The following is a 25,428-nucleotide window of genomic DNA, read 5'->3' on the forward strand; positions in this document are numbered from 1 at the left end:
GAGGAGCAGGTAGTGTTGGGGAAACAGACAGCCTGCAGACAAACTTAGATAGTTTAGAGGAAAGGGCAGAGAAGTGGCAAATGAAATACAATGTTGGAAAGTGTATGGTCATGCACTTTGGTGAAAGAAGTAAACAGGCATATTATTATTTAGATGGGGAGAAAATTGGGAGTCCTTGTGCAAGATACCCTAAAGGTTAACCTCCAGGTTGAGTCGATGGTGAAGAAGGTGAATGCAATGCTGGCATTCATTTCTAGAGGTATAGAATATGAGAGCAGGGATTTGATGTTGAGGCTCTATAACACACTCGTGAGACCACACTCGGAGTATCGTGTGCAGTTTTGGGCTCATTATTGTAGAAAGTATATACTGACATTGGAGAGGGTTCAGAGAAGATTCGCGAGAATGATTCCAGAAATGAAAGGGTTACCATAAGAGGAACATCTGGCAGCTCTTGGGCTGTATTCCCTGGAGTTCAAGAGAATGAAGGGAGATCTCAGGGAAACATTCCAAATTTTAAAAGGTCTGAATGGATTAGACATGACAAAGTTAATTCCCATGTTAGGGGATTCTAGGACAAGAGGGCATGACTTCAGGATTGAAGGACGTCCTTTTAGAACTGAGAAGCGGAGAAATTACTTTAGTCAGAAGGTGGTAAATCTGTGGAATTTGTTGCCACGGGCAGCTGTGGAGGCCGAGTCATTGGGTGTATTTAAGGCAGAGATAGATAGGTTCTTGATTAGCCAGGGCATCAAAGGGTATGAGGTGAAAGCAGGGGAGTGGGGATGACTGGAAGAAGTGGATCATCCCATGATTGAATGGTGGACCAGACTCAATGGGCTGAATGGCCTACCTCTGCACCTTTATCTTATGGTCTTATTCTGAGGCGGTACCCTCTGGTCTTAGACTCCTCAATATAGGAAACATCCTCCCAATATCTACTCTATTGAGGCCTTTCAACATTCGACAGATTTCAATGTGATCCCCCCCCCCCCCCCCCCCCCCGTTCTCCTGAATTCCAGTGAGTATAGGCCCAGGGACTTCAATTGGTTTTCATATGGTATCCCTTTCATTCCTGGAATCACTTCTTTGAACCCCTTTTGAACCCGCTCCAAAGTCAACACATCCACCTTAGATAAGGGGCCAAAAACACTTCACAATATTCCAAGAGAGGCCTCACCAGTGCCTTATAAAGCCTCAATATCACACCTTTGCTTTGGTATTGTAGTCCTCTTGAAATGAATGCTGTCATTGCATTTGCCTTCCTCACCATTGACTCAACCTGCAGAATAACCTTTAGAGAATCCCACACAAGGATTCCCAAGAGTTTTTTTTAATTAAGAGGCAATCTATTCAGGGAAAACACACAGCTAGACCACATAATAATGTTGCTAGGTTCTGCCCTGATGAAAAGGTTGACTCTGTCTTAACCTCCACAGATGCTGCCTGACCTGCTGAGATCCTTTGGAATTTATGTGCATTATTCCGTCCTGATCAAGTTCAAGTTTCATTTTACTCAACTGTGCGCATGAATACCGCTAAACAAAATAGTGATCCTCTGAGATCAGGGTGCAAAGCACTGTACCAACAGTCACACACAGCGCACGTAGCCTGTAAGCTTATGATAACAGAGAAACAAACAGTCACAAAAAAAACACATAACCCAAGTTGCTGCGTGTCATCACCTGAAAACTGACGGTGCACGGAATTTGGCCTGGAGCCACGTTCCGGCAAGAAAAGGGGTCTCAAACTGAAACGCCGACTGTTTCCTCTCCACACACGCTGCCTGACTTGCCGAGTCTTCCCACCACTCTGTGCGGGCCACACAGGGGGCTGCTTTAGCGAATGGCAGCAAGCTCCGGAGCATGGCAGTGGTTGAAATGGGGCCTCTCAGAATTCCTACAGACGGCCAGGAGATAAAACGACCTGGTCTGCTGCCGAGATGTACAGTGAGGGAATAACCATCTGCTAGGAAACTAGGGGCTTCTGGCTCCTCTCCAAAGCAGTGCACATCCACCTGAGAGAAATAGTGCCCCAGTCACCTACACCTCCACCTGAGAGAGAAACGCCTTCAGCTTTCTCAGATCTGCAGCACTCCCCCAGTACTCGATGAACCATCTCAGTTACATACACAAGACCCAAGGTTCAGGCTGAACCCTTCACTTTCCGACACGAGGGGAAATTACCCAAGTTGAGCTCAGTTCATTAATAAACTTACTTCAGCGGTTGGTAAGTTGATGGAGAAGATCCTGAGAGGCAGAATTTATGAGCATTTGGAGAGGCATAATATGATTAGGAATAGTCAGCATGGTTTTGTCAAAGGCAGGTAGTGACTTGTGAGCCTGACTGAATTTTTTGAGGATGACTAAACACATTGATGAAGGAAGAGCAGTAGACGTACTGTATATGGATTTCAGGAAGGCATTTGATAAGGTACCCCACGAAAGGCTTATTGAGAAAGTAAGGAGGCATGCAATCCAAGGGGGCATTGCTTTGTGGATCCAGAATTGGCTTGCCCGCAGAAGGCAAAGAGTGGTTGTAGACGGTCATATTCTGCATGGAGGCCGGTGACCAGTGGAGTGCCTCAGGGATCTGTTCTGGGGCCCCTGCTCTTCGTGGATTTTTATAAATGACCTGGATGAAGAAGTGCAGAGATGGGTTAGTAATTTTGCTGATGACACAAAGTTTGGGGGTGTTGTGGATAGTGTGGAAGGCTGTTAGATGTTACAGCGGGACATTGATAGGATACAAAACTGGGCTGAAAAGTGGCAGAGAGAGTTCAACCCAGGTAAGTGTGAGGTGGTTTGTTTTGGTATGTCAAATATGATGGCAGAATATAGTGTTACTGGTGAGACTCTTGGCAGTGTGGAGGATCAGAGGGATCTTGGGGTCCGAGTCCATAGGACGCTCAAAGCAGCCGCACAGGTTGACTCTGTGGTTACGAAGGCATACGGTGTATTGGCCTTCATCAATCGTGGAATTGAGTTTAGGAGCTGAGAGATAATGTTGCAGCTATATAGGACCCTGGTCAGATCCCTCTTGGAGTACTGTTTTCAATTCTGGTCGCCTCACTTTAGGATGAATGTGGAAGCCATAGAAAGGGTGCAGAGGAGATTTACAAGGATGTTGCCTGGATTGGGGAGCATGCCTTATGAGAATAGGTTAAGTGAACTTGGCCTTTTCTCCTTGGGGCAATGGAGGATGGAGGTGACCTGATAGAGGTGTATAAGATGATGAGAGTCATTGATTGTGTGGATAGCCAGAGGCTTTTTCCCAGGGTTGGAATGACTGACGTGAGAGGACACAGTTTTGAGGTGCTTGGAAGTAGGTACAGAGGAGATGTCAGGGCTAAGTTTTTTATTCAGAGAGTGGTGAGTGTGTGGAATGGGCTGCCGGCGATGGTGGTGGAGGCGGATATGATAGGGTCTTTTAAGAGACTCCCGGACAGGTACATGGAGCTCAGGAAAATAGAGAGCTATGGGTAACCCTAGGTAATTGCTAAGGTAAGGATATGTTCAGCACAGCTTTGTGGGCCAAAGGGCCTGTATTGTGCTGTTTCTATGTTTTTTTCCATGTCAACTGCCTCAGAACTAATTATCCATTCATCTAGATTTTACTGGATTGATGTTCAGTTCATAACAGAAGTCCAAGTTTTAAGCCCGTCATCCCTGCTGGGGCACAGGCCGCTGACAGGTCGTCAGACCTCTGCCCTTCACGCTGTTCCCAGGTGTTGTCCACCTTCTTGGTGCATCCTTCCTCTCGCACGGATGACGTTCTTGGAGCTGCTGCTGGTGTTTCTGTAGCTCTGGGTTTTTATGGAATGGGGTTGCTAGCCCCGTACCCAACTCTTCTCCTTTCACGGCCAGGCTTGGGACCCTGCATGACAGAGTTAGTACTATATTGCTTGTTTTTACCCTTCTTGTTCGTGTGACCCCATCTGATAAAGGGACAGGTTTGGAAACTAGGCCACAGCAAATGACTTCAGCACATTCTGTGAACAAACCATGAATTTGTACATAAGATGGGGGGAGGGGGAATCCCTTGGTACTTTCCAAAGAGACAGGCAGGGGAACCAAGCAGCTGTTAAGAGCATTCAGCTGAAACCTAAAGAGCATTAAGGAGGAAGAAGTCACTAAAGCCGCTACACAAACTATCAACCTCCTGCCATGTTCCCCTTGTAATCCTGATAAAGGACCTCGCCTAAAATGTTGACTGCTTATTCCCCTCTAGAGATTCTGCTGAGTTCCTCCAGTACTCTGTGTGAATTAAGAAGATATGTGGCTTTTACAATGTTAAGTGTTAGTTTGGTAAGTAAAAAGAAAGGCTGAACTTTATTTGGATGGTGAATGGAAATGCTGAATTACACAGAGATCTGGGCATCATTGACTCAATCAAGAGTGCGGGTACAACAAGCAGTTAGGGCAGTGAATGGCTATTTGGAATTCATTGCAAGAGGATACCCTGTTATAATTATAATACACTCCAGGGGTGACCGATCCCACCCACCCTGCTCAAGGACTGTTTGTCCCACTCCCATTAGGGAGGCTACGTAACATCCAGACCAAGACCATGAGACACAGAAACACTTTCCCCAATGCAGTAAAACTGAAAAACACTCTCCACCACCACAACTTTATCATTTCCTGTCAGTCACCTTATGTACTGATACTCCTGTGCCTAGAGTCAATCTATGGATATAAGTTATGTACAAACACTTTGTATTTATATTTATCACATTTTTAAACTTACTGTGTGGCCAATCCTGTGTACTTTTTTTGTGATGCATTGGATCCAGAGTAACAATTACTTTGTTCTCCCTTACTTGTGTACTGGAAATGACTTTAAACAATCTTGAGTTTATTTTGTGCAATCTTGGTCTCTTTATCCAGGGCATCCACTGCCAGAGAGCGAGTGGATAACATGGGACTAACTGTGGGGTTGACTGAGGGTTTGTATTTATTACGGGAGGTAGAGAGGCCTTAAGTCTCACACCACCAGGATCAGGAACAGCTACTTCCCTTCAACCATTCAGTTCCTGAACCAACCAGTACAACCCTCATCATGGCAATGCTATGACCACTCTGCACCACAGTAAACTTGGCTTGTTTTCGCTGTGTGTGTTATATTTCTTGTAAGTTCGTGTAGAATTCATATTTTACTTGTGAAGGCTGCTTATCTGATGCTTTGCATCCGTGATGCTGCTCCGAACAATTTTTTTTCCATTATGCTTGTGCAGATGACAATGAACTTGACTCTGACTTTTGGCATAGCACAAGAGATTGATTTAAGATCAAGATAAGGAGAAATTGCATCACCCAGAGAGCCACAAAACTCCATGGAAGGCACTTTGCTGAATATGTCTGAGATAGACATCCCAACACCAAAGACTTCAAGAGATATTTGGAGAACAGGACATTTGATTCTGAGAGAACACCAGGAGAAGAGACTCAGAGGGCTGATTAATCACCTCCTGCCCATCAAGTTATCAAAATGAGCAACCCATTTCAAATCTCCAAGTCTTTTGGAGTGCGCACACTGTTTCCTGTTGATTACTCAAACAGCAGCTTATTCAGTCATTGATGGCTAATATGAAATGCTCTCCCTCAGTGTCTTTTACCCTTCACTCACACCTTGCTCGTTTCCCCTTTTTCTGTCTCAGCTGTTGATTTTCTACCTTTATGATACTAGTTGTCAATAGGCAGAGGAAGGGCGAATTTTGCATTTTATTTCAATAAATACCGCTAACAGTATATGAAACATTCTGCTGCTTTGAAGAGGGAGTGGCTGTCACCATTGTATGCTTGTAGAATGAAATCACTCTCCTGCATAGCAACAGTCCTTTTGACTCGCATCTGTGCCAGTGACCTGATCTAACAGATCCCATTTACCTGCAGCAGTAGTCCCATTACCTGGCCTGCCCCTTTAACAGTCTGTCTAAATGTTGTTGCCATATCTACGATTACGTACTCCCCCAACAGAGCTTTTACTACTTCACACATCTCCTTCAAACTCCCCCCCCCCCCCCCTTAAACTTATACCCTCTGTTATTTTACATTTCTAGCCTGGATAAATGATTCTCTTTGTCCTACCTTTGCCTCCCAGAATTTTACACACTTCTGTTCTGGGACTTCTACAAGATTGAAAGGTGACTTTACAGAGGGATACAAGGTAATAAGAAGCATAGATATAATGGATAGTCCCCAGGGAGAAAATTATTAATTTGAGAGGTTGTAACCTTTAGTTGTTTGTTGGGAAGTATGGGGGGCTGTCAGAGGTAGATATTTAATTATATAGAGTGGTGGGTGCATGAAACACACTGCCGGGGTGATGGTAGCAGCGGGTACATTAGGGGCATTAAAGAGACTCTTAGATAGGCACGTGGATGAAAGAAAAATGGAGGGAGTTTTGGATTGAGCTTGGAGTTGATTACAGGGTCAGCACAGCAAAGTGGACTGAAGGGCCTGTACTGTCAGATTGCCTCTCAGCTGCCAACCCTCCAGAAAAAACAATCCAAGTCTGCTCAACACTCTTCAATCCAGGTAGGATTCTGGTGAACCCTGTCAGTCCCCTCTCCAAATCCTCCATGTACTATGCTCTCCAGATTGCACTCCAAATATTGTCCATCTACATTAGGAGTCCTTACGGTAGTCTTGAGTTCAGCACTGACCATCAACTCCTGCGACATTGCTGGTACCAAACTGCATCAGTCTCTGCCATTCCTTTGGGTTCGTCAAGATGCATTGAGAGGGGGAGCTTGCTACATGGACTTCATATTGCTGTCCATATTGTACTGCCCAGGCTTGCATATCTACAGTTAGGATGCAATGTCCCATGGTTGACCCCGACTGATGGAAACCTCATCCAATCTATCATACAGCTGCAGCATTATGAAGCTTTACCAGCTTTTATACAACATGTCCTGACTGATGAAGACAAGTGCTTTCTTTACCATCCCACCCACTTGTGTTGCCATTTTCAGAGAGCGCTAGGCTTGCACCTCAAGATCTCTTTGTACATTAATGCTTCTCAGGGTCCTGCTATCCACTAGGTATTTTCCTCCTTCATTTGACCTTCTAAGATGTATCACCAAACCCTCGTCAGGATTAAACACCATCCGCCATTTCTCTGCCCAACTTTCCAACAGCTCTATTCCTATTTTCAGGTCATCTAGAAACTTATTAATCAAACTATTCATATTTTCATCCAATTCATTAATATACATTACAAACAAGAGGCCACTGCAGTGATCCTTGTGAAAGCCTGGTGGTCAAAGACCTCCAGTTCAAAATGCAACACTTCTTTACCACTACCCATCTTCTATGATGAAGCCAATTCTGTACCGAACCTCCCAACTCACTGCATACCATCTGACTCAATCTTACGGATTAGCCTCCAATAAGGGACCTTGTCAAATGCCTTGTCATCTGTTGCTCTACCCGCAATCATTTTTGTCATCTCCTCAAAAGAAATCAATCAGACTTGTGAGCTAGAAATTCCCCTTTGCAAAGCGTAGTAACTCTCTGCTTTCCCAAAATTCAAATTAATCCTTTCCTTAAGAATCATCTCCTCAAATGTCCTTTGCTATGAAACTCCCTGGATTGTCCTGGTTGCCCTTCTTGAACAATGGAACAACACTGGCTATTCCCCGGAGTCTGGGATCTCACCTGTGGCCAGCACTTTCCATTCTCTAGCTGGAGACTTGTTATGCAGTAACAGAATAGAAACATAACTGTTTATAACATTAATGAGTCCTTCACTGTCTAAAACATAAATCAAACCTTTCACGAGGAATTTACAGAAAAGATTTGCAGGAAGAAAAAGCACTTCTGGCTGAACCAACAATGGATTATTATTATTTTTTTTTTACACAGCTGGAAACTTGGAGTGAAATGTTAACTTCATTTCAAAGAGGTTGTTGAAAGGGAACCCAATTGCGATGTTTGGAGATAAAAATAACCACACACACACAAAACTTAAGGAATGCAGTTTAAATATATTTTACAGAAAGGGTGGCATGGGAGTGTAATTCCCGTCGCTGTAAGGAGTTTGTACATTCTCCCTGTGAATGCATGGGTTTTCTCCAGTTTCTTCCCACATCTGAAAGACTTGTGGGTTAGTCAGTCAATTAGTCACTTGCTTGTGTTTGGGCGGTACAGGCTTGAAAGACTAGAATGGCCTGCATTGTGCAGTGTTGCTAAATTAAAGAATATACCATTTCACAACCAATGGAGTGTTTCTGAAGCGCAGACGTTTTCAGAGTGAAAAGTAGTTAGCAATTACCTGCCTTAGATTTCAATAAAATTGTGATTAGATAAAATGTTTTTAACTGTATTACTTGAAGGATAAATGTGACACAGCACAACTCTCCTCCTCGGATTTGAATAATACCCTGCGATTTTTTTTGTATATACGCAATAGTTCTGGTTAATTGGACCATCAGTTAATTGGAACACCCGCTTATTTGGACAACCCTTAAAGAACAAGAACTAGTCAGGAAAATAACTGAGATTCTCTTAGTTTATTTGGGACATTGTGCCGCTTAATCGGGACAGGGGTCGGTTACTGGATACTTTCTAACTAGTGTTGGTCAGGTGCACTTGTGTGGCCGTTAGACACTACACTGAGCTTAGAGCAAACAGCTTTTAAAATACTATTAGCTGCGTGTGTTTGTGTCCAAAAAAGCAGTTATTTATATCACCAATAGTTGGTGAGAATTAAACAGCAAGTCAATTCAAAACTGTTTCGGTCACTGTGGTTTCAAACATTCAGGCTTGAGACGTGAGAAACGAGTAGCAGTGAAAATGAAACATTTCACTACTTCCAGTTATGAGCTACAAAAACATTTAAAGTTATCGACAATCAGAGAACAGTACAGCACAGGAACACAATCATCTTGAACGTTATAAGGTAAATTAAAATTTGGAGGATACACATAATTGAAAGTATTGTATGAAGGTGGTCCATTATCTGCAATACCCATCTGGCTAATTTTGGTCGCTTACAATCAAAAGAACACAGCAGAATGCACTGTATGGATTCTTCCGTTGATAATTATGAGGAACCAATGGACAGTTTTATACTACTGCAGTAGTATTGGTAGTGTTTGAATTTGTTCTGTATTTCATTTAAATATATAATTTGTTGCTCAGTAAAAAATAGTTTGTCATTTTTATTCCATTTAACTATTTCCATATTTCCATGAAATTTCAACTAATTGGAGCAGCCACCTAATTAGGCCAAAATGTGCTGGTCCCAATTAACCGTAATCAATATTGACAATCAATAGTTAAGGTTTAGGTTGAATGGGATATAAATCTCTCAGGCTGTAATAACAGACAGAATTCTGTATGTTACATTTTTTTTATTATTGGCTTTAGAGAAAGGAAAATTAGATCTATTGCTTGTGCTGTCTTTTGATATAATTGTTTACAGTTCCTGCCAATACAACTCTACACTAACTTTTTTTTGAGCCAACACTGGTGACAGTGCAGTTCTCCCTCAGTACTGTAGTAAAGTGCTGGTCTGAATTACAAGTTCAGTTCTCCTGAGCAGTGCTTGAATACACAAACCATTTAACTTGGAAGAAAAATCAGCTCCCCCGAATCAAAAACGCTCCCTGTTCCATATATTCTCCAGACACAAATTTACCCTCAGTCACACAACGGAGCAGTCAAGTACTTGCAAACCACATAAGCATGCCGGTTTTAACCTACATCTCTCCCCTGGTTGCGTCACCAGAACCTGCAAAGATGTGATCCAAGCATCCTCTCAAGAATGGCACATTTTGGATAATGGAACTGTGGGAGCTGGACTGTGGCCTCTCATGAAAGCATCCTCAGCACTGGGGTCAGTTTCTAGTCCATTCCACTGAAGAGTATGATGCTGTGCGGTTGTACTAACTCAGTCTTTGCACTGTTACTTAGAGCATATCAAGTGGTACATGAGGTTTATCATAGCCCCAGTTATCAGCAGTGCAACTCAGCTTAATGCTGTCACAATGTGTCTTACACAAGTCATGGCTGCTCCCTTGATTATTGCCAGCTTCTTGATCAATATGGTCCGTGCTGTCGGAGTTTTGATCTATGATACCTATATTTATTTTTGCGGCATAAGGATCACTCAAGTCAGTATTTACATGTTGACTGCTCCCTCCATCGATAAGAGCTGTACTATGGTCCAGAGTGTCTGAGGAGATGAGGGTTTCTTCTTGAACCTGAAAGTCATGTGAGTCATCAGGTACGCTGGTCACCTCCTCTGGCTTTACAACTACACACACGCTGCTCTCCTCGTGTTTGGAGTTCATCACATTGTACTGCCGATCACTCACAATGACCTGCACCTAGAAGTTAGATAATAAACCTCAAGTTAAATTTAAACATCACATAATCTCTTCTATTTAAATGTTCTCATGTTTGTATTTCATTAAACTCTTGTACATAAAAATCTCAGGAATACAATACAGAAGAGCCGCTTTTTCCTGAGTTGTGTATCACCGTGCACAAATTTTAACCTCATACAGCACTTCTGAAAGGTATTCAGACTCAAAAACAGTTATTTTCCCCAAGCAGTAAGGCTGACCCACACCTCCACCCAATAACTCCACCACTAATTTATTATTTCATGTCAGTCACCTTATATACAGGCTAGTGTCACTATGGACATGCAGTCAATATCCTACCTATCCTATGTGCCTTTTTGCTGCATCAGATCTAGAGGGAAAAAAATATTTCGTTCTCCTTGCACTTGGGTGCAGGAAAGGACATTAAGCAATCTTAAATCCTGAAATGCGTTTAAAAATTATTTTTCTTTTCTTCATTAAGACATCCTTTTTCCTGATTTCTACCTCGCTCTTATAAATTTAGAGCTCCATATCATGTCTGCCTTTATTCATCACCAGCTATTTTTCCTGATCTTATCTCTGCGGTAGCCAATCACCCATCACCGTGATGATCAGCTACCTCAAGCCTTTGTTCCCTTTGAGCTTACAGATTTAATTCTTCCCCATTTTACAAAGGTGCACAGCCTGCTCTGCACTAGTCTCTCTCTGGGCAATCAAAATATGCAAGGTACAAACACATGCAACGTTACACACCACTGGCTGCACATTTTGTTCAGACCACACTATTGCGAGTACTGCGAGCAGCTTTGGACCCCTTCTCCAAGGGAGGATGTGCTGGCATTAGAGACTGTCCAGAGAGGGTACATGGGAATGATTACAGGAATGAGAGGATTAACATGTGACGAGCATTTGATGGCTCTGGGCCTGTACTTGCTAAGTGTGGAAGATCTCACTCAACTTATCAAACATTGCAAGGCCTAGATAGAGGGGATGTTTCTGAAGGTCTCAGGCCAGAGCGAAGAGCCTCAGAATAGAGGGCAAGAACAAGGAGGAATTTATTTAGCCAGAGGGTGGTGAATCTGTGCAATTCATTGCAACAGACGACCTGATCATTGGGTATATTTAAAGCAGAGGCTGATAGATTCTTGATTAGTCCGGGTTTCTAAGGATATGGGGAGAAGGCAAGAGAATGGGGTTCTGAAGGATAATAAATCAGCCACGACGGAGCAGACTCAATGGGCCGAGATGCCCAGTTCTGCTCCTATATGGTCGGCTTATAGTTTACCGGTTAACAGAATAGCTGAATTCCTCATATCGTACCCCAGTCCAGCTGTCTCAGGTTTTTGTACACTCATATCTTACACCATTGTATCAGTCTTACCAATAAAACATAACTTACCAAAGACTTGGGTAGTACAAGCTTCTTTTTACTTTTGCATAGGTAAATACCGACAAATATGAAAATGAGCAAGAGGACTATGACCACTGTTGAAATCGCAGCTGCAGCAGCTAGAACAAAGGAAGAACGTCAGGCAACAGTCACACAGGAACAACAGCCATTTCATCCTTTCCACATGAAACATACTCAAAGGCCTAATCAAAAAAAACTTCGATTCCTAATCAAAGTTGAAATCACAGTGTCGTGAATTAACCATTTTCCAATGAAGTTTTCTATAAAAGCACAAAGCTATTCAGATTAAGTTACGCTTCTGAGAGTTCTCTTGAAATATTGTGTGCATTAAGGTGTTACGCAGGTGCAATTTGTTGCTAGTAAACTACATAAATCATCAGATTATCCAATTTTTCCCTCCAACCAGTCACCCAGAGTTGGTGGGATGTCCAGAATAACATTGCACAATGGGTTTCAAAGTTTCACAGGACCGAAGAAAGTCAGCACAGCTTTACAACCATTTCCAAGTGCCAGTGGTGGCAGTAACATCCTCAAAAATGAATAAATGATAAAAATCTGATGATATATGTGTGGGTGTCACGGTACCGTAACGGTTAGCGGGAGGCTATTACAGTTCAGGCGGAGATCGGAGGTCAATTCCAGTGTTCTCTGTCAGAAAGTTTGTACGAGCTTCCCGTTTGCATGTGGGTTTCCTCTGTGTGTTCCCATTTCCTCCCACAGTCCAAATACAGTGCGTATAAAAAAAAGTATTCACCCCACCCCCAGAAGTTTTCATGATTTTTTTTTGCAATGTTGAATCACAGTGGATTTAATTTGGCATTCAACAGAAAAAGACTCCCCCGTGTCAAAGTGAAAACAGATCTGTAAAAAGTGATCTGTTACAAATATAAATCACAAAATAATTGATTGCATAAGTATTCATTCATTTTTAATATGACATCCCAAATCATCACTAAATCCAATTGGAGTTAGAAGTCACAATTAATTAAATGAAGATCACCTGTGTGCAGTCAAGGTGTTCCAATTGACTGTAGTAAAAATACACCTGTCCAACCACTGGTAAGTCAGTATCCTAGCAAAATCTACACCATGAAGACAAAAGAACTCTCTGGGCAAATCTGTGAAAGGGTTACTGAAAAGCACTAGTTAGGAGACAGATACAAGAAAATTTCCAAGTCACTGAATATCTTGGGAGTACAGTTAATTCAATCATCAAGAAATGGAAAGAATACGGCACAGCTGTAAATCTGCCTAGAGCAGGCTGTCCTCAAAAACTGAGTGACTAGTCAAGAAGGGGCTAGTGAGGGAGGCCACCAAGAGACCTATGACGACTCTGGAGGAGTTACAAGCTTCAGTGGCTGAGATGGGAGAGACCGCACATACAACAACTGTTGCCCGGGTGCTTCACCAGTCGCAGCTTTATGGAGAGTGGCAAAGAGAAAGCCACTGTTGAAAAAAACTCACATGAAATCTTAGTTAGAGTTTGCCAGAAGGCATGTGGTAGACACTGAAATCAGCTAGTTTCTATGGTCTGATGAAACCAAAATTGAGCTTTTTGGCCAACGGACTAAATGCTATGCTTGGCATAGGCCAAACACCGCACATCAAAAACATACCATCCCTACCGTGAAGCAAGGTGGTGGCTGCATCATGCTGTGGGGATGCTTCACTGCAGCAGGCCCCGGAAGGCTTGTGAAGATAGAGGGTAAAATGAATGCAGCAAAATACAGGGAAATCCTGGAGGAAAACCTGATGCAGTCTGCAAGAGAACTGCGACTTGGTAGAAGATTGTCTTGCTGGAAAACCAATGACCCCAAGCATAAAGCCAAAGTAACACAGGAATGGCTTAAAAATAACAAAGTTGATGTCCTGGAGTGGCCAAGTCAGAGTCCAGACCTCAGTCCAATTGAGAATTTGTGGCTGGACTTGAAAAGGGATCTGTTCTCTTACGATCCCCATGCAATCTGACGGAGCTTGAGCAGTTTTGTAGGGAAAAATTGCTGTGTCTAGATGTGTAAAGCTGATAAGAGACCGATCCACAGAGACGCAAGGTTGTAATTCCTGCCAAAGGTGAGTTTCCTAAATACTGCCTTGAAAGTGGTGAATACTTATGCAATCAATTATTTTGTGTTTTATATTCATAATTAATTCAGATCACTTTGTAGAGATCTGCTTTCACTTTGGCACGAAAGCAGTGTCAAAAAGCCCAATTAAATCCAGTGATTCAATGTTGTAGAATATTAAAACATGAAAACTTCTGGGGGGGGGGGGGGGGGGAGGAGGGTGAATTTTTGACACTGTACCTATGGGTTAGTAGGGTAGTTAGTCATTGTAAATTGTCCTGTGATTAGGTCAAGGTTAAGTGTACGTCTTTTTTTTCTTAAACTGGGTTCTTTCAGGTTTCTTTCGTGGCTGCCTGTAAGGGGGTGAATCTCAAGGTTGCGTAATGTATACATACTTTGTTCACAAGTGTACACTGAATCCTTTGAAGTAGGTGTGTCCTGGGTGGTGTGACTCATGCTGTAAGGGCCTATTCCACGCTGTATCGCTAAATAAAATGGGAGATATGGGGGGGGGGGGGGGGGGGGTTTAGAATAGAATTCTGAAGAATATACTCTTTGTGGCTCCAGGCACAGCTATTGTGTGGGAAAAATGTGGCAGAGGCACAGATCAGACTGTTCCGAGAGGATAGCAAGCCCGGTTACATGAGATTCTGCAGATCTTGGAAATCCAGAGCAACTAGTGCAAAATGCTGAAGGAACTCGGGTCAGCAGCATCTGTGGAAATAAATAAATAGTCGAAGTTTCATCAGGACTGGGAGAAAAGGGGCAAAAAGCCAGAATAAGGTGGTGGTGGGGTAGTGGATCAACTAGGTGATAGATTAAACCAGGTGGGCAGAGAAGGAGGGATGAAGTAAGAAGCTGAGAGATGATTGGTGGAAAGAGTAAAGGGCTGAAGAAAGTGGAATCTGATAGGAGAGAAGAGTAGAGCATGGGAGAAAGGGAAGGAGGAGGGGCATCAGGAGGAAGTGATAGGCAGGTTAGGGGAAGAGGAGAGGCGAGTGGGGAGCTAGAGTGGAGAATTGAAGAGCGAAAAGGAGGGGGGAAAGATTACTGGAAGTTAGAGAAATTGATGTGCATGCCATCGTAGCAAGCTTGGGCAGGAAAGGAGAATAAGGAATAGAAACGTCTTTGAAGGAACTTTTTTTGATGTGTCTGAACAAGGTCATGGATGAGGGGTGCCTGTGCTATGACATGAACAGCAATATTAGTCAATGGTGCGATATAGGGCTGTGGAGCAAGCTACAACGGCAGCACCTGGGCCTGTAGAAGCAAAAGAGCAAAGCAGTTTTTCCTGGTGGTGAGGATGTGGAGTTGGCAAACTCCATCAGAGGGCAGAATTTGTTGACCGCTATTAGACAATAGGTGCAGGAGTAGGCCATTCAGCCCTTCGAGCCAGCACCACCATTCACTGTGATCACGTCTGATCATCCACAATCAGTGCCCCATTCCTGCCTTCTCCCCATATCCCTTGACTCCGCTATCTTTAAGAGCTCTATCTAACTCTCTCTTGAAAGCATCCAGAGAATTGGCCACCACTGCCTTCTGAGGCAGAGCATTCCATAGATCCACAACTCTCTGGGTGAAAAAGTTTTTCCTCAACTCCTTTCTAAATGGCCTACCCCTTATTCTTAAACTGTGGCCTCTGGTTCTGGACTCACCCATCAGCGGGAACATGTTTCCTGCCTCTAGCGTATCCAACCCCTTAATAATGTTTCAATCAGATCCCCTCTCATCCTTCTAAATTCGAGTGTATACCAGCCCAGTAACTCCAATCTTTCAACATATGACAGTCCTGCCATCCCAGGAAATTAACCTCGTGAACCTACGCTGCTATTCTGAATGGTTTAGGTACGTTAGATGCTAAGCAAAATAACAAAATGCCAGGGGAGTGCAGTGGGTTGGGCAGACTTGCGGAGGCAGAGAGTTAGGAGACATGGGTCGAGATCTGGCATCAAGAGGTTTTCTTTCCCTTTCTATTAATGAAAACTTACACCCAGCTTTCCCTGTGGGTATGAAGTGTTATTTTAGGCCATAAGACATAGAGCTGCCTCTGCAGACCCCTTTACTTCACTGTAATACATTTTCACCTGCCACTGATCAACCTACGTGTACAATGTGTGCGTAAGCAGTGATTCTGTGCTGCCTTTGCCAACTGCACCTGCTCTTCTACCTCACTGCTACCTAGCACTCAGCACCGTTTACAGAGGCAATCATGCGCAGAATCGAAGTATTTTTAAAACTTTATATTTAAAGGGGCTACTTGGGATGTGGCAGAACACTCGCGCCTGTACTAACAAAGTGGCGTTCTCAGAGAACCGCCAGTCTGCAGTGAAGGTGTGAAGAGATTTCGCCGGAAGCAACTGCGCATGAACAGGTCTGGGCAAGGCAGCGAGCTCATCTGCAGGTTAGTATCCAGGCAACAAGAGGCAGTACATTGAAGGCCACTTCTCAGCACAACTCACGACAAAAGCAATGAAGGGTGAAACAGGAGTTGGTGGCATTGGGAAGGTCAATGCAATGGTGCTCATTATGGTATTTCATTGGCCCCAAATCCATCATCCCAAAGGTTACATCACATGGGCATCAGCAGGCATTGCATGGATGCCAGGGGAGAATGGTATAAATTGCATGGCCAGCCGTGTGGCACAGATACCAGTGGGATTGGCCAAAGAGAAGTCTTCAACACGGGCTCAACCCCACTGGCTGCCTCTTCAGATCCAGGCAAATACAAAGCAACTTTTAAACACGAGGTTCTGCAGCCGCTAGAAATCCAGAGTAACACACAAAACGCCGGAGGAACTCAGCAGCAGCCAGGCAGCATCCACGGAAGCGAACAGACGGCCGACATTTTGGCCCCTTCGTTAGGTCTCAGCTCAGAGTTTCTCCCAGCATTTTGTGTGTGGCTGCACTGGCATTTCAGAAATTCGGAGTCTTTAGGAACAAAACTGAGGTTAAAAGGGGCAAATTAAAAAAATGCGAGTCTGGAATTTGTTACAAATAATAATGAAAGGCAAGTTTTGTTCCAAAGGGCAACTTTGGCAGGAATGGCTCGCCAGCTTCAATGAAGGGAAGAATCTTTGGGAAAACAAAACAGCAGCTTTGAATGTGCACCTCAGAAGCAATGCAAACTAAACACATATCCAGGCATAATAGACATAACCCTGGAAGGGGGTTTCCCTTCTGGGAGAGACTCCATGTTCCAACTGACCTACGGTATCCTCTGGATCCTTAACTTTGCCATCATCATCCTTTCTGGTATAGTCATCATCTTCGTAATCTTCTTCATCATCATCATTCTGATCATAATAGTCACACTTTTGTGGATACGGCCAAGTCAGAATTGCTGAATCTGACAAAATATAGTACGGCATTTAGAAATGGCGTTAACTTTCACGTGGATGAACTTCAAACAGGGCCAAGTGCTCCAGCTTCTTCCCACATCATAAAAAGGTGCAGGGTGACCAGTTAATTAGCCACTGGAAGTTGCCCCGAGCACACAGCTGAGTGGATTTGATCTGCGTTGCTGCTTGTTGTGTTCTGTCAAACATTGTGGGACATGCTATGTTGTGTGGCGACACTGGCAGGCTGCCCCCAGCACGCCTTTCGACAGGAAATTGAACTGCGGTTAAAAACTGGACGGGAAGTTCAAAACTGGCCCACGTATTACCAGCACCAGCCTACCCACCATCAAGGATGTGCACCGGTGGCCCCCGTTTTTCAAACGTTCGCTTTACGACAGCTCGCTGTTCTGAAAGACCTACATTCATACCTGATTTCGCAAACCAAAGAGAATTTTCGCTTTTCTGAAAAAAAAGACGCCCTCTTTATATGTGTTTACCCCAAGAACGACTACCATGACTGTGAAACCTTGTGCGGGCAGTTGTGTACGCATGCGTGTATGCGCCAATTTTTTTCTCCAAATCGATTTCAGCTCACTGTGTTCCTGATTTTGATAAGTGAAACTACATCGTACATAAAATATTTCTACTTTATATAGACTGTATATTTATCATATCAGTCCTGCTTTTATTATATGTGATTTGGCAGTTTATTTTTTGTGTCTGGGAACGCTCAAAAATTTTTTCCATATAAAATAAAGGTAATTCCTTCTTCGCTTTACGACATTTCGGCTTACGAACGGTCTCATAGGAATGCCCTACCTTCGGACAGCGGGGGAAACCTATATTCAGAAAGGTGCTGGAGAAGGCACCTGCCCATGGACCGTTTGTTCCAATTCCATCGGCTACACAGCATCCACGCCAAGACCAGCAGACTCAAAACCAGTTACTTTCCCCAAACGGTAAGACTGATCAACCCCTCAATCCACTAACCCTCCCCCCCGTACCTCCAACCACCACTGTCAGTCACCTTCTGTACAGACACTCCTGTGCCTAGTATCTCTTTATGGAGAGACAATCTATGTATATAAACTATCTTATGTATTTATATTTATTGCGTTTTCTTATTATTGTGTTTTTTTTTTACCTGTATGGAGATCCCTCAAAGGAGGCAAAAACAGGTAGATGATGAAAATGGCCAATGGGACACCTGTGGAAGTCTTGGAAGGACTTCTAAAAATATTAGTTGTGGGGGCCACCCTAGAAGGGGGAGTATGATTGCACTGGAGAGGAGATTCACCATGATTATTATGGGATTGAAAGGCCTGAGGTACAAGGCGAGACTGCATAGGCTAGGAAGATGCAGGGTGAAATTAAAGAGGACATGCAGTGCGATGGACACAGACCTTTGCAAGCGCAGGGGAGTCTAAATCTACAGGGCATAGATTTAAGGTGAATAGAGAAAGAGTTAAAGGGGACATGTGGGACAACATTGTCTGCGCAGAAGGTGGTGGGGATGTGGAAAGTGGTAGAGGTGGGTACAATTACTAGGCCTGAGACAAGGGAGGCTGTTCAAGAAGGTTTAGTTGCTTGACATTCAAGATGAGGTAGTAAATTGGATTAGATATTAACTTTGCAGGAGAAACCAGAGAGGTAGTAGATAGCTGCCTCTCTGACTCCAAGCCTGTGACTAGAGGAGTGCCACAGGGATTGGTGCTGGATCCATTGTTGCTTATCATCTATATCAATGATCTGGATGATAATGTGGTAAACCGGATCAGCAAATTTGTGGATGCCACCAAGATTGGGGGCGTATCGGACAGATGTACCAAGCACATCTTTCCCTCCTCCCCCACCTTTCTGCTTTCAGCAGGGATCGCTCCCTACGTGACTCCCTTGTCCACTCGTCTGCCCCCATCCCTTCCCACCGACCTCCCTCCTGGCACTTATCCTTGTAAACGGAACAAGTGCTACACCTGCCCTTACACTTCCTCCCTCACCACCATTCAGGGCCCCAGACAGTCCTTCCAGGTGAGGCGACACTTCACCTGTGAGTCGGCTGGTGTGGTACACTGCGTCCGGTGCTCCTGGTGTGGCCTTTTATATATTGGTGAGACCCAACGCAGACTGGGAGACCGTTTCGCTGAACACCTACGCTCTGTCCGCCAGAGAAAGCAGGATCTCCCAGTGGACACACATTTTAATTCCTCGTCCCATTCCCATTCTGATATGTCTATCCATGGCCTCCTCTACTGTCAAGATGAATCCAAACTCAGGTTGGAGGAACAACACCTTATATACCGGCTGGGTAGCCTCCAACCTGATGGCATGAACATTGATTTCTCTAACTTCCGTTAATGCCCCTCCTCCCCTTCTTACCCCGTCCCTGACATATTTAGTTGTTTGCCTGTTCTCCATCTCCTTCTGGTGCTTCCCCTTTCTTTCTCCCGAGGCCTCCCATCCCATGATCCTTTCCCTTCTCCAGCTCTGTATCACTTTCGTCAATCACCTTTCCAGCTCTTAGCTTCATCCCACCCCCTCCCGGTCTTCTCCTATCATTTCTCATTTCCCCCTCCCCCCACTACTTTCAAATCTCTTAGTATCTTTCCTTTCGGTTAGTCCTGACGAAGGGTCTCGGCCTGAAACGTCGACAGTGCTTCTCCCTATAGATGCTGCCTGGCCTGCTGCGTTCCACCAGCATTTTGTGTGTGTGTTGTTTGAATTTCCAGCATCTGCAGATTTCCTCGTGTTTGCACTTTCCTCTGAGGTTGAGTGGGACTACAGAGGTCATGGGTTGAGGATGAAAGATGAAATGTTTAAGTGCAACATCTTCACTCAGTTGTCAGAGACTGGAGCAAGCTGCAAGTGATAGGTGCAGGTTCAATTTCAACATTTAAGAAAAATTTGGAGCGGTACATAGATGGGAAGGTTATGGTCTGGGTGCAGGTCAATGAGACTTGGTAGATTAATGGTTCGCCATGGACTAGATGGGTTCAAGGACTGTTTCTGTGCTGTGGTGTTTTGACTTGATGACTCTACAGCCTCTGAGGTAGTAAAGTTCACCAATGAGTGGGTGAAGAAATTTCCATCTCAGTTTAGTCTCTCTCGTCCTTTAAGCCAAGATCGTGACTCTCAATCTGTACACCCTGAGATAGGAGAAATATCCTACCCTCATTTGGTCTGCCTAGCTCTATAGAATTTTATACCTCTGAACAAGGTCCTCTCTCATTCTTCTAAATTTTAGGGAACACAAACCTTGTCTAACTAATCTCTCCTGGTACGGCAGTCCTGTCATCCCAGCAATTTGTCAGGTAAACCTAGCTCCACTTCTACGTTCAATTCAAGCTTCATGGAAGTACAGGAGCCTGAAGACACGCACTCAACTATTTAGGTATGGCTTCTTTCCCTCCACCATCAGATTTATAACACAGAACAATACAGCACAGTACAGGCCCTTCGGCCCACAATGTTGAGCTGACCCTTAAACCCTGCCCCCATATAACGCTCCACCTTAAATTCCTCCATATACCTGTCTAGTAGTCCTTAAATTTCACTAGTGTATCTGCCTCCACCACTGACTCAGGCAGTGCATTCCACGCACCAACCACTCCCTGAGTAAAAACCCTTCCTCTAATATCCCCCTTGAACTTTCCACCCTTTACCTTAAAGCCATGCCCTCTTGTATTGAGCAGTGGTGCCCTGGGGAAGAGGCGCTGGCTGTCCACTCTATCTATTCCTCTTAATATCTTGTATTTCTGTGAACACTACCTCACTATTTTGCTCCTTTTTTTTTTAACGCTATAAATTTTTTATATCCTTATTGAAATGTGTAATATTTTTAAAAATTTACCCCACTGTCACAAAACAACAAATTTCACGACACGTCTGTTACAATGACCCAAAGCTGATCCTAATTGCTTGCACCCTCCAAAAATCTAACATGCACGCCCATTTTGTGGCTGGGTAAATTCTTCTCCTCGGAAGTCATGGGTCAAGAAGAACGTGCTACCAGGCTGACTGAGGCCAGGGAGATGCCAGTACATGAACCGTTGAAAGATTCCAGGAAAGCTGCTGCGTGCCAGCTACCAAATGTTCCCGACATTGGTCAAGCCTGAACAGTCATGGAAGACATTGATACTGGCTGACCCACTGAGTACTTGCAGTACTCAGATTTAAAATTTCCAGCAACTGCAGTCATTGTGTTTTGGCTGTGGTCTTGTGGTGTGCTAGAAGGACGGACGGGGATGGAATGATAAGAGAACCTTGAATGTCCGGAGATGCGTTTAGTCCGGAAGAAAAAGGAAAAGTATTAGAGCTTTGGAAGGAAGGATCAAAGGAAGCATACGCGTATAAAGAAGCTTAAAAAGAATTAAAGGGAGTTAGGAAAGCCAGGAGGGGCCATGAAAAGTCCTTGGCAAGCAGGAGGAAAGTGAATCCCAATCCCAAGGCGTTCAATACATACATTAAGAGCAAGGGGATAACTAGGGAAAGGGAAAGGGTGAGACCACTCAAGGATGGGGGGGGGGGGGGGGGTGGGGAAGGAGAGAGAGAGAGAAGCGAGAACATTGGTTTGGGTGCATAGGATGTGAGTGGGATACCTAATGAGAACTTTGTATTAGTATTTACCAAGGAAAAGGATGCAGGACCAGGAGATCAGTACTGAGTGCATAAATAAGTTAGGCCATTTCGAGGCCGAGGAGGAGGTGGTTTTGGGCCTCCTAATGAGCATGATGGGATTACACTAGGTTATTGAAGGAGGCGAGAGAAGAGGTTGCTGAGCCCATTGACCTGCATCTTCATGTGCTCTCCAGCCACAGGCAGGTCCTGGAGGACCAGCGAGTGGCTAATGTTGTGCCTCTGTTTAAGAAGGGAACAAGGGAAAATCCTGGGAACTATAGATCAGTGAGTCTCACTTCAGCTGTTGGGGAAATTTCTGGAGGAAATTCTTAGGGTTAGGATATATCAGCATTTGGAAAGCCATGGCCTAATTAGGGAGAGCCAGCACGGCTTTCTGAGTGGTCAGTCATGCCTTACCAGTTTTTTGACAAGGTGACGAGAAAGATTGATGTGGATGGTGTCCAAGTCGATTTTAATAAGGTGTTTGTCAAAGTCCCTCATGGGAGGCTAATCCAAAAGATTAAGCTGCATGGGGTCTTGGCTGTTTGGATTCAGCACTGGCTTGTACAGAGAAGACAGGGGGCTGTGGTTGAAGGGATTTATTCGAGCTGGAGGTCTGAAATTAGTGGATGTCCTGCAGGGACCTCAGCTGCTTGTGACGTGTATTAATGACCCGGATGAAAATGTTGATGGATGGGTTAGCAAGTTTTGCGGATGATACCAAGATCGGTGAAGTTGTGGATTATGTAAAAGACTGGCAAAGAGTACAGTGTAATGTAGATCAATTGCAGATATGGTCAGAGAAGTGGCAGATGGAGTTTAACCCAGAAAAATGTGAGGTGTTGCACCTTGGGAGGATAAATGCAACTAGACAGCACAGTATTAGTTACTGAACAGAGCGATTTTGGGATCCAAGTTCATAGCTCTTTGAAAGTGGCTATGCAGGTTGATAAGGTGGTTAAAAAGGTGTATAGAAAGCTTGCTTTCATTTGTGAAGGCACTGAGCTCAAAAGTCAAGAGGTTATGTTGTAACTTTATAGTACTCTGGTTAGGCCACATCCCCTGTACAGTTCTTATTACCCCACCCCCCTCTAGGGAGGATGTTGAGGCTTTGGAGAGGCTGCAGAAGAGGGTTAACAGGGTGCTGCCTGGTTTACAGGGCATGTGCTATCTTAAGAGGCTGGATAAACTTGGGCTGTTTTCACTGCAGCACTGGAGGCCATGGGGAAATCTGATAGAAATTTACAAGACTGTGACAGGCATACAGTGCCTATAAAAAGTATCCACGTCTCCCTTAGAGGTTTTCCTGTTTTATTGTTTTACAACATTGAATCTGAGGGATTTAATTAGGCTTTTTTTTTGACACCAAACAACAGAAAAAGACCCTTTCATTTCAAAAGTAATGCAGATCTCAACAAAGCCATCTAAATTAATTACACATTCAAAACACAAAATAATTGACTGCACAAGTATTCATCCCCTTCATGTATTTAGTAGATGCACCTTTGGCAGCAATTACACCTTCAGTCTGCGTGGATAGATCTCTATCAGCTTTGCACACCTGGACACTGCAATTTTTCCCTATTCTTCTTTATAAAATTGCTCAAGTTCTGTCACATTGCTTGGGGATCGTGAGTGAACAGCCCTTTGCAAGTCCAGCCACAAATTCTCAATTGGATTGAGGTCTGGACTCTGACTTGGCCACTCCAGGACATTAACTTTGTTGTTTTTAAACCATTCCTGTGTAGCTTTGGCTTTATGCCTGAGGTCATTGTCTTGCTGGAAAACAAATTTTCAAGTCATAGTTCTCTTGCAGACTGCATCAGGTTTTCCTGAAGGACTTCCCTGTATTTTGCTGCATTCATTTTACCCTCTACCTTCAGAAGCCTTCCAGGGCCTGATGCAGTGAAGCATCCCCACAGCATGATGCAGCCACCACCACGCTTCATGGTAGGGATGCTGTGGTTTTTGATGTGTAGTATTTGGCTTATGCCACAAGCATAGCGTTTAGTCTGATGCCCAAAACACTCAATTTTGATTTTGTCAGACCACAGAACCTACTTCCAGCTGACTTCAGAATCCCCCACATGCCTTCTCGCAAACTCTAGCCGAGAATTCATGTGAGTTTTTTCAACAGGGGCATTCTCTTTGCCACTCTCCCATAAAGCTGCGACTGGTGAATCACCCGGGCAACAGTTGTTGTATGTACAGTCTCTCCCATCTCAGACACTGAAGCTTGTAACTCCTCCAGAGTTGTCATTGGTCTCGAGGTGGCCTCCCTCACTAGTCCCCTTCTTGCACGGTCACTCAGTTTTTGACGACGGCCTGTTCTAGGCAGATTTACAGCTGTGCCATATTCTTTCCATTTCTTGGTGATTGACATAACCGTACTCCAAGGGATATTCAGTGACTTGGGAATTTTCTTGTATCCATCTCCTGGCTTGTGCTTATCAACAACCTTTTCACAGAGTTGCTTGGAGTGTTCTTCTGTCTTCACGGTGTAGTTTTTGCCAGGATACTGACTCACCAGCAGTTGGACCTTCCAGACACAGGTATATTTTTACTACAATCAGCTGAAACACCTTGTCTGCACAAAGGTGATCTCCATTTCCTAATTACGTGACTTCTATAACCAATTGGCTGCATGATGATTTGGTCTGCCATATTAAGGGGCTGAATACTTTTGCATCCAATTATTTTGAGTTTTATATTTGTAATTAATTTAGATCACTTTGTAGAGATGTGTTTTCACTTTGACACAAAAGAGTCCTTCTGTTCATCAGTGTCAAAAAAAGACAAATTAAATCCACTGTGGTTCAATGTTGCAAAACAATAAAATATGAAAACTTCCAAAGGGGGTGAATATTTTTTACAGGCACTGTAGCTAGAGTGGACAGAGAGTATCTGTTTCCCAGGGTCGAAATGTCTAATACCTGAGGGCATGCATTGAAGGTAAGGGGCATAGGTTCAAGGGGAATGTGAGGGGCAAGTTTTATACTCAGGAGTTATGGATGCCTGGAATGTGCTGCCAGATATGGAGGTAGAGACAGATACATTAGAGGTTTTTAAGAGATGTTTGGATAGGCACATGAATGTAAGGAAGATGGAGGAAATGGACAAGGTCTAGGTAGGAGAGATTAGCATTGGGGTGTTCCTGGTTTGCTTTTCAGTTGGTTCCACATAAAACTGTGGACCAAATAGTCTGTTCATCTGCTGCACTATTCTATGTCCTACATGTTTTCAGTGAAATTTTATAGATTTGAGAGTACTGTATTTGATTGTTCTCTGCTCTTAGGGAGAGTTACCGTCATTTAAGGAGCAGGACATCCTCCTGATATTCCCTTTACTCTATTCATGGGATGTAGTCATTAGAAGGTCAATACTTTAATATACAGTCCAAGAGAGGTCTGAATTGCTTCCTGACGCAGGAGTGAACAACTGATTACTGACAGGAGATATTTGGATATTTTTTTGACAATCCAGCAGATTTTCCTGTCATTGTTAGTGACACCAGTTTTATATCCCGTATTATTTATTTAATTAAAGCTTCTGTTGTTGGGATTTGACTTGGGCATCTTCAAGCCCGTCATTCTTTCAAAAAGATTGCTGTCCAGCTATTTTCTAATCAAAATGGAATGGAATAAAAAAATAAGAAATTTT

General features: G+C 43.8%; 1 protein-coding gene across 2 annotated transcripts in view; it reads right to left on the reverse strand.

Moving 5' to 3' along the window:
- Positions 1-7,973: 7,973 nt before the first annotated feature.
- Positions 7,974-25,428, reverse strand: part of LOC132401164 (uncharacterized) — a 52,152-nt gene continuing 34,697 nt past the window's right edge. Inside the window, exons 6-8 of one of the 2 annotated variants that reach the window (XM_059983082.1) lie at positions 17,022-17,162; positions 11,739-11,848; positions 7,974-10,339 (exon numbers count right to left, since the gene is read on the reverse strand). In XM_059983082.1, coding sequence (XP_059839065.1) covers positions 9,920-10,339; positions 11,739-11,848; positions 17,022-17,162 — 671 coding nt within the window. In that variant the 3' untranslated portion in view covers positions 7,974-9,919. The remainder of the gene's footprint in view (positions 10,340-11,738; positions 11,849-17,021; positions 17,163-25,428) is intronic. The other variant, XM_059983083.1, reaches the window with a different exon arrangement.

The sequence above is a fragment of the Hypanus sabinus genome, chromosome 10 (assembly GCF_030144855.1).
Source record: "Hypanus sabinus isolate sHypSab1 chromosome 10, sHypSab1.hap1, whole genome shotgun sequence".
NCBI classification, from domain to species: domain Eukaryota; kingdom Metazoa; phylum Chordata; class Chondrichthyes; order Myliobatiformes; family Dasyatidae; genus Hypanus; species Hypanus sabinus.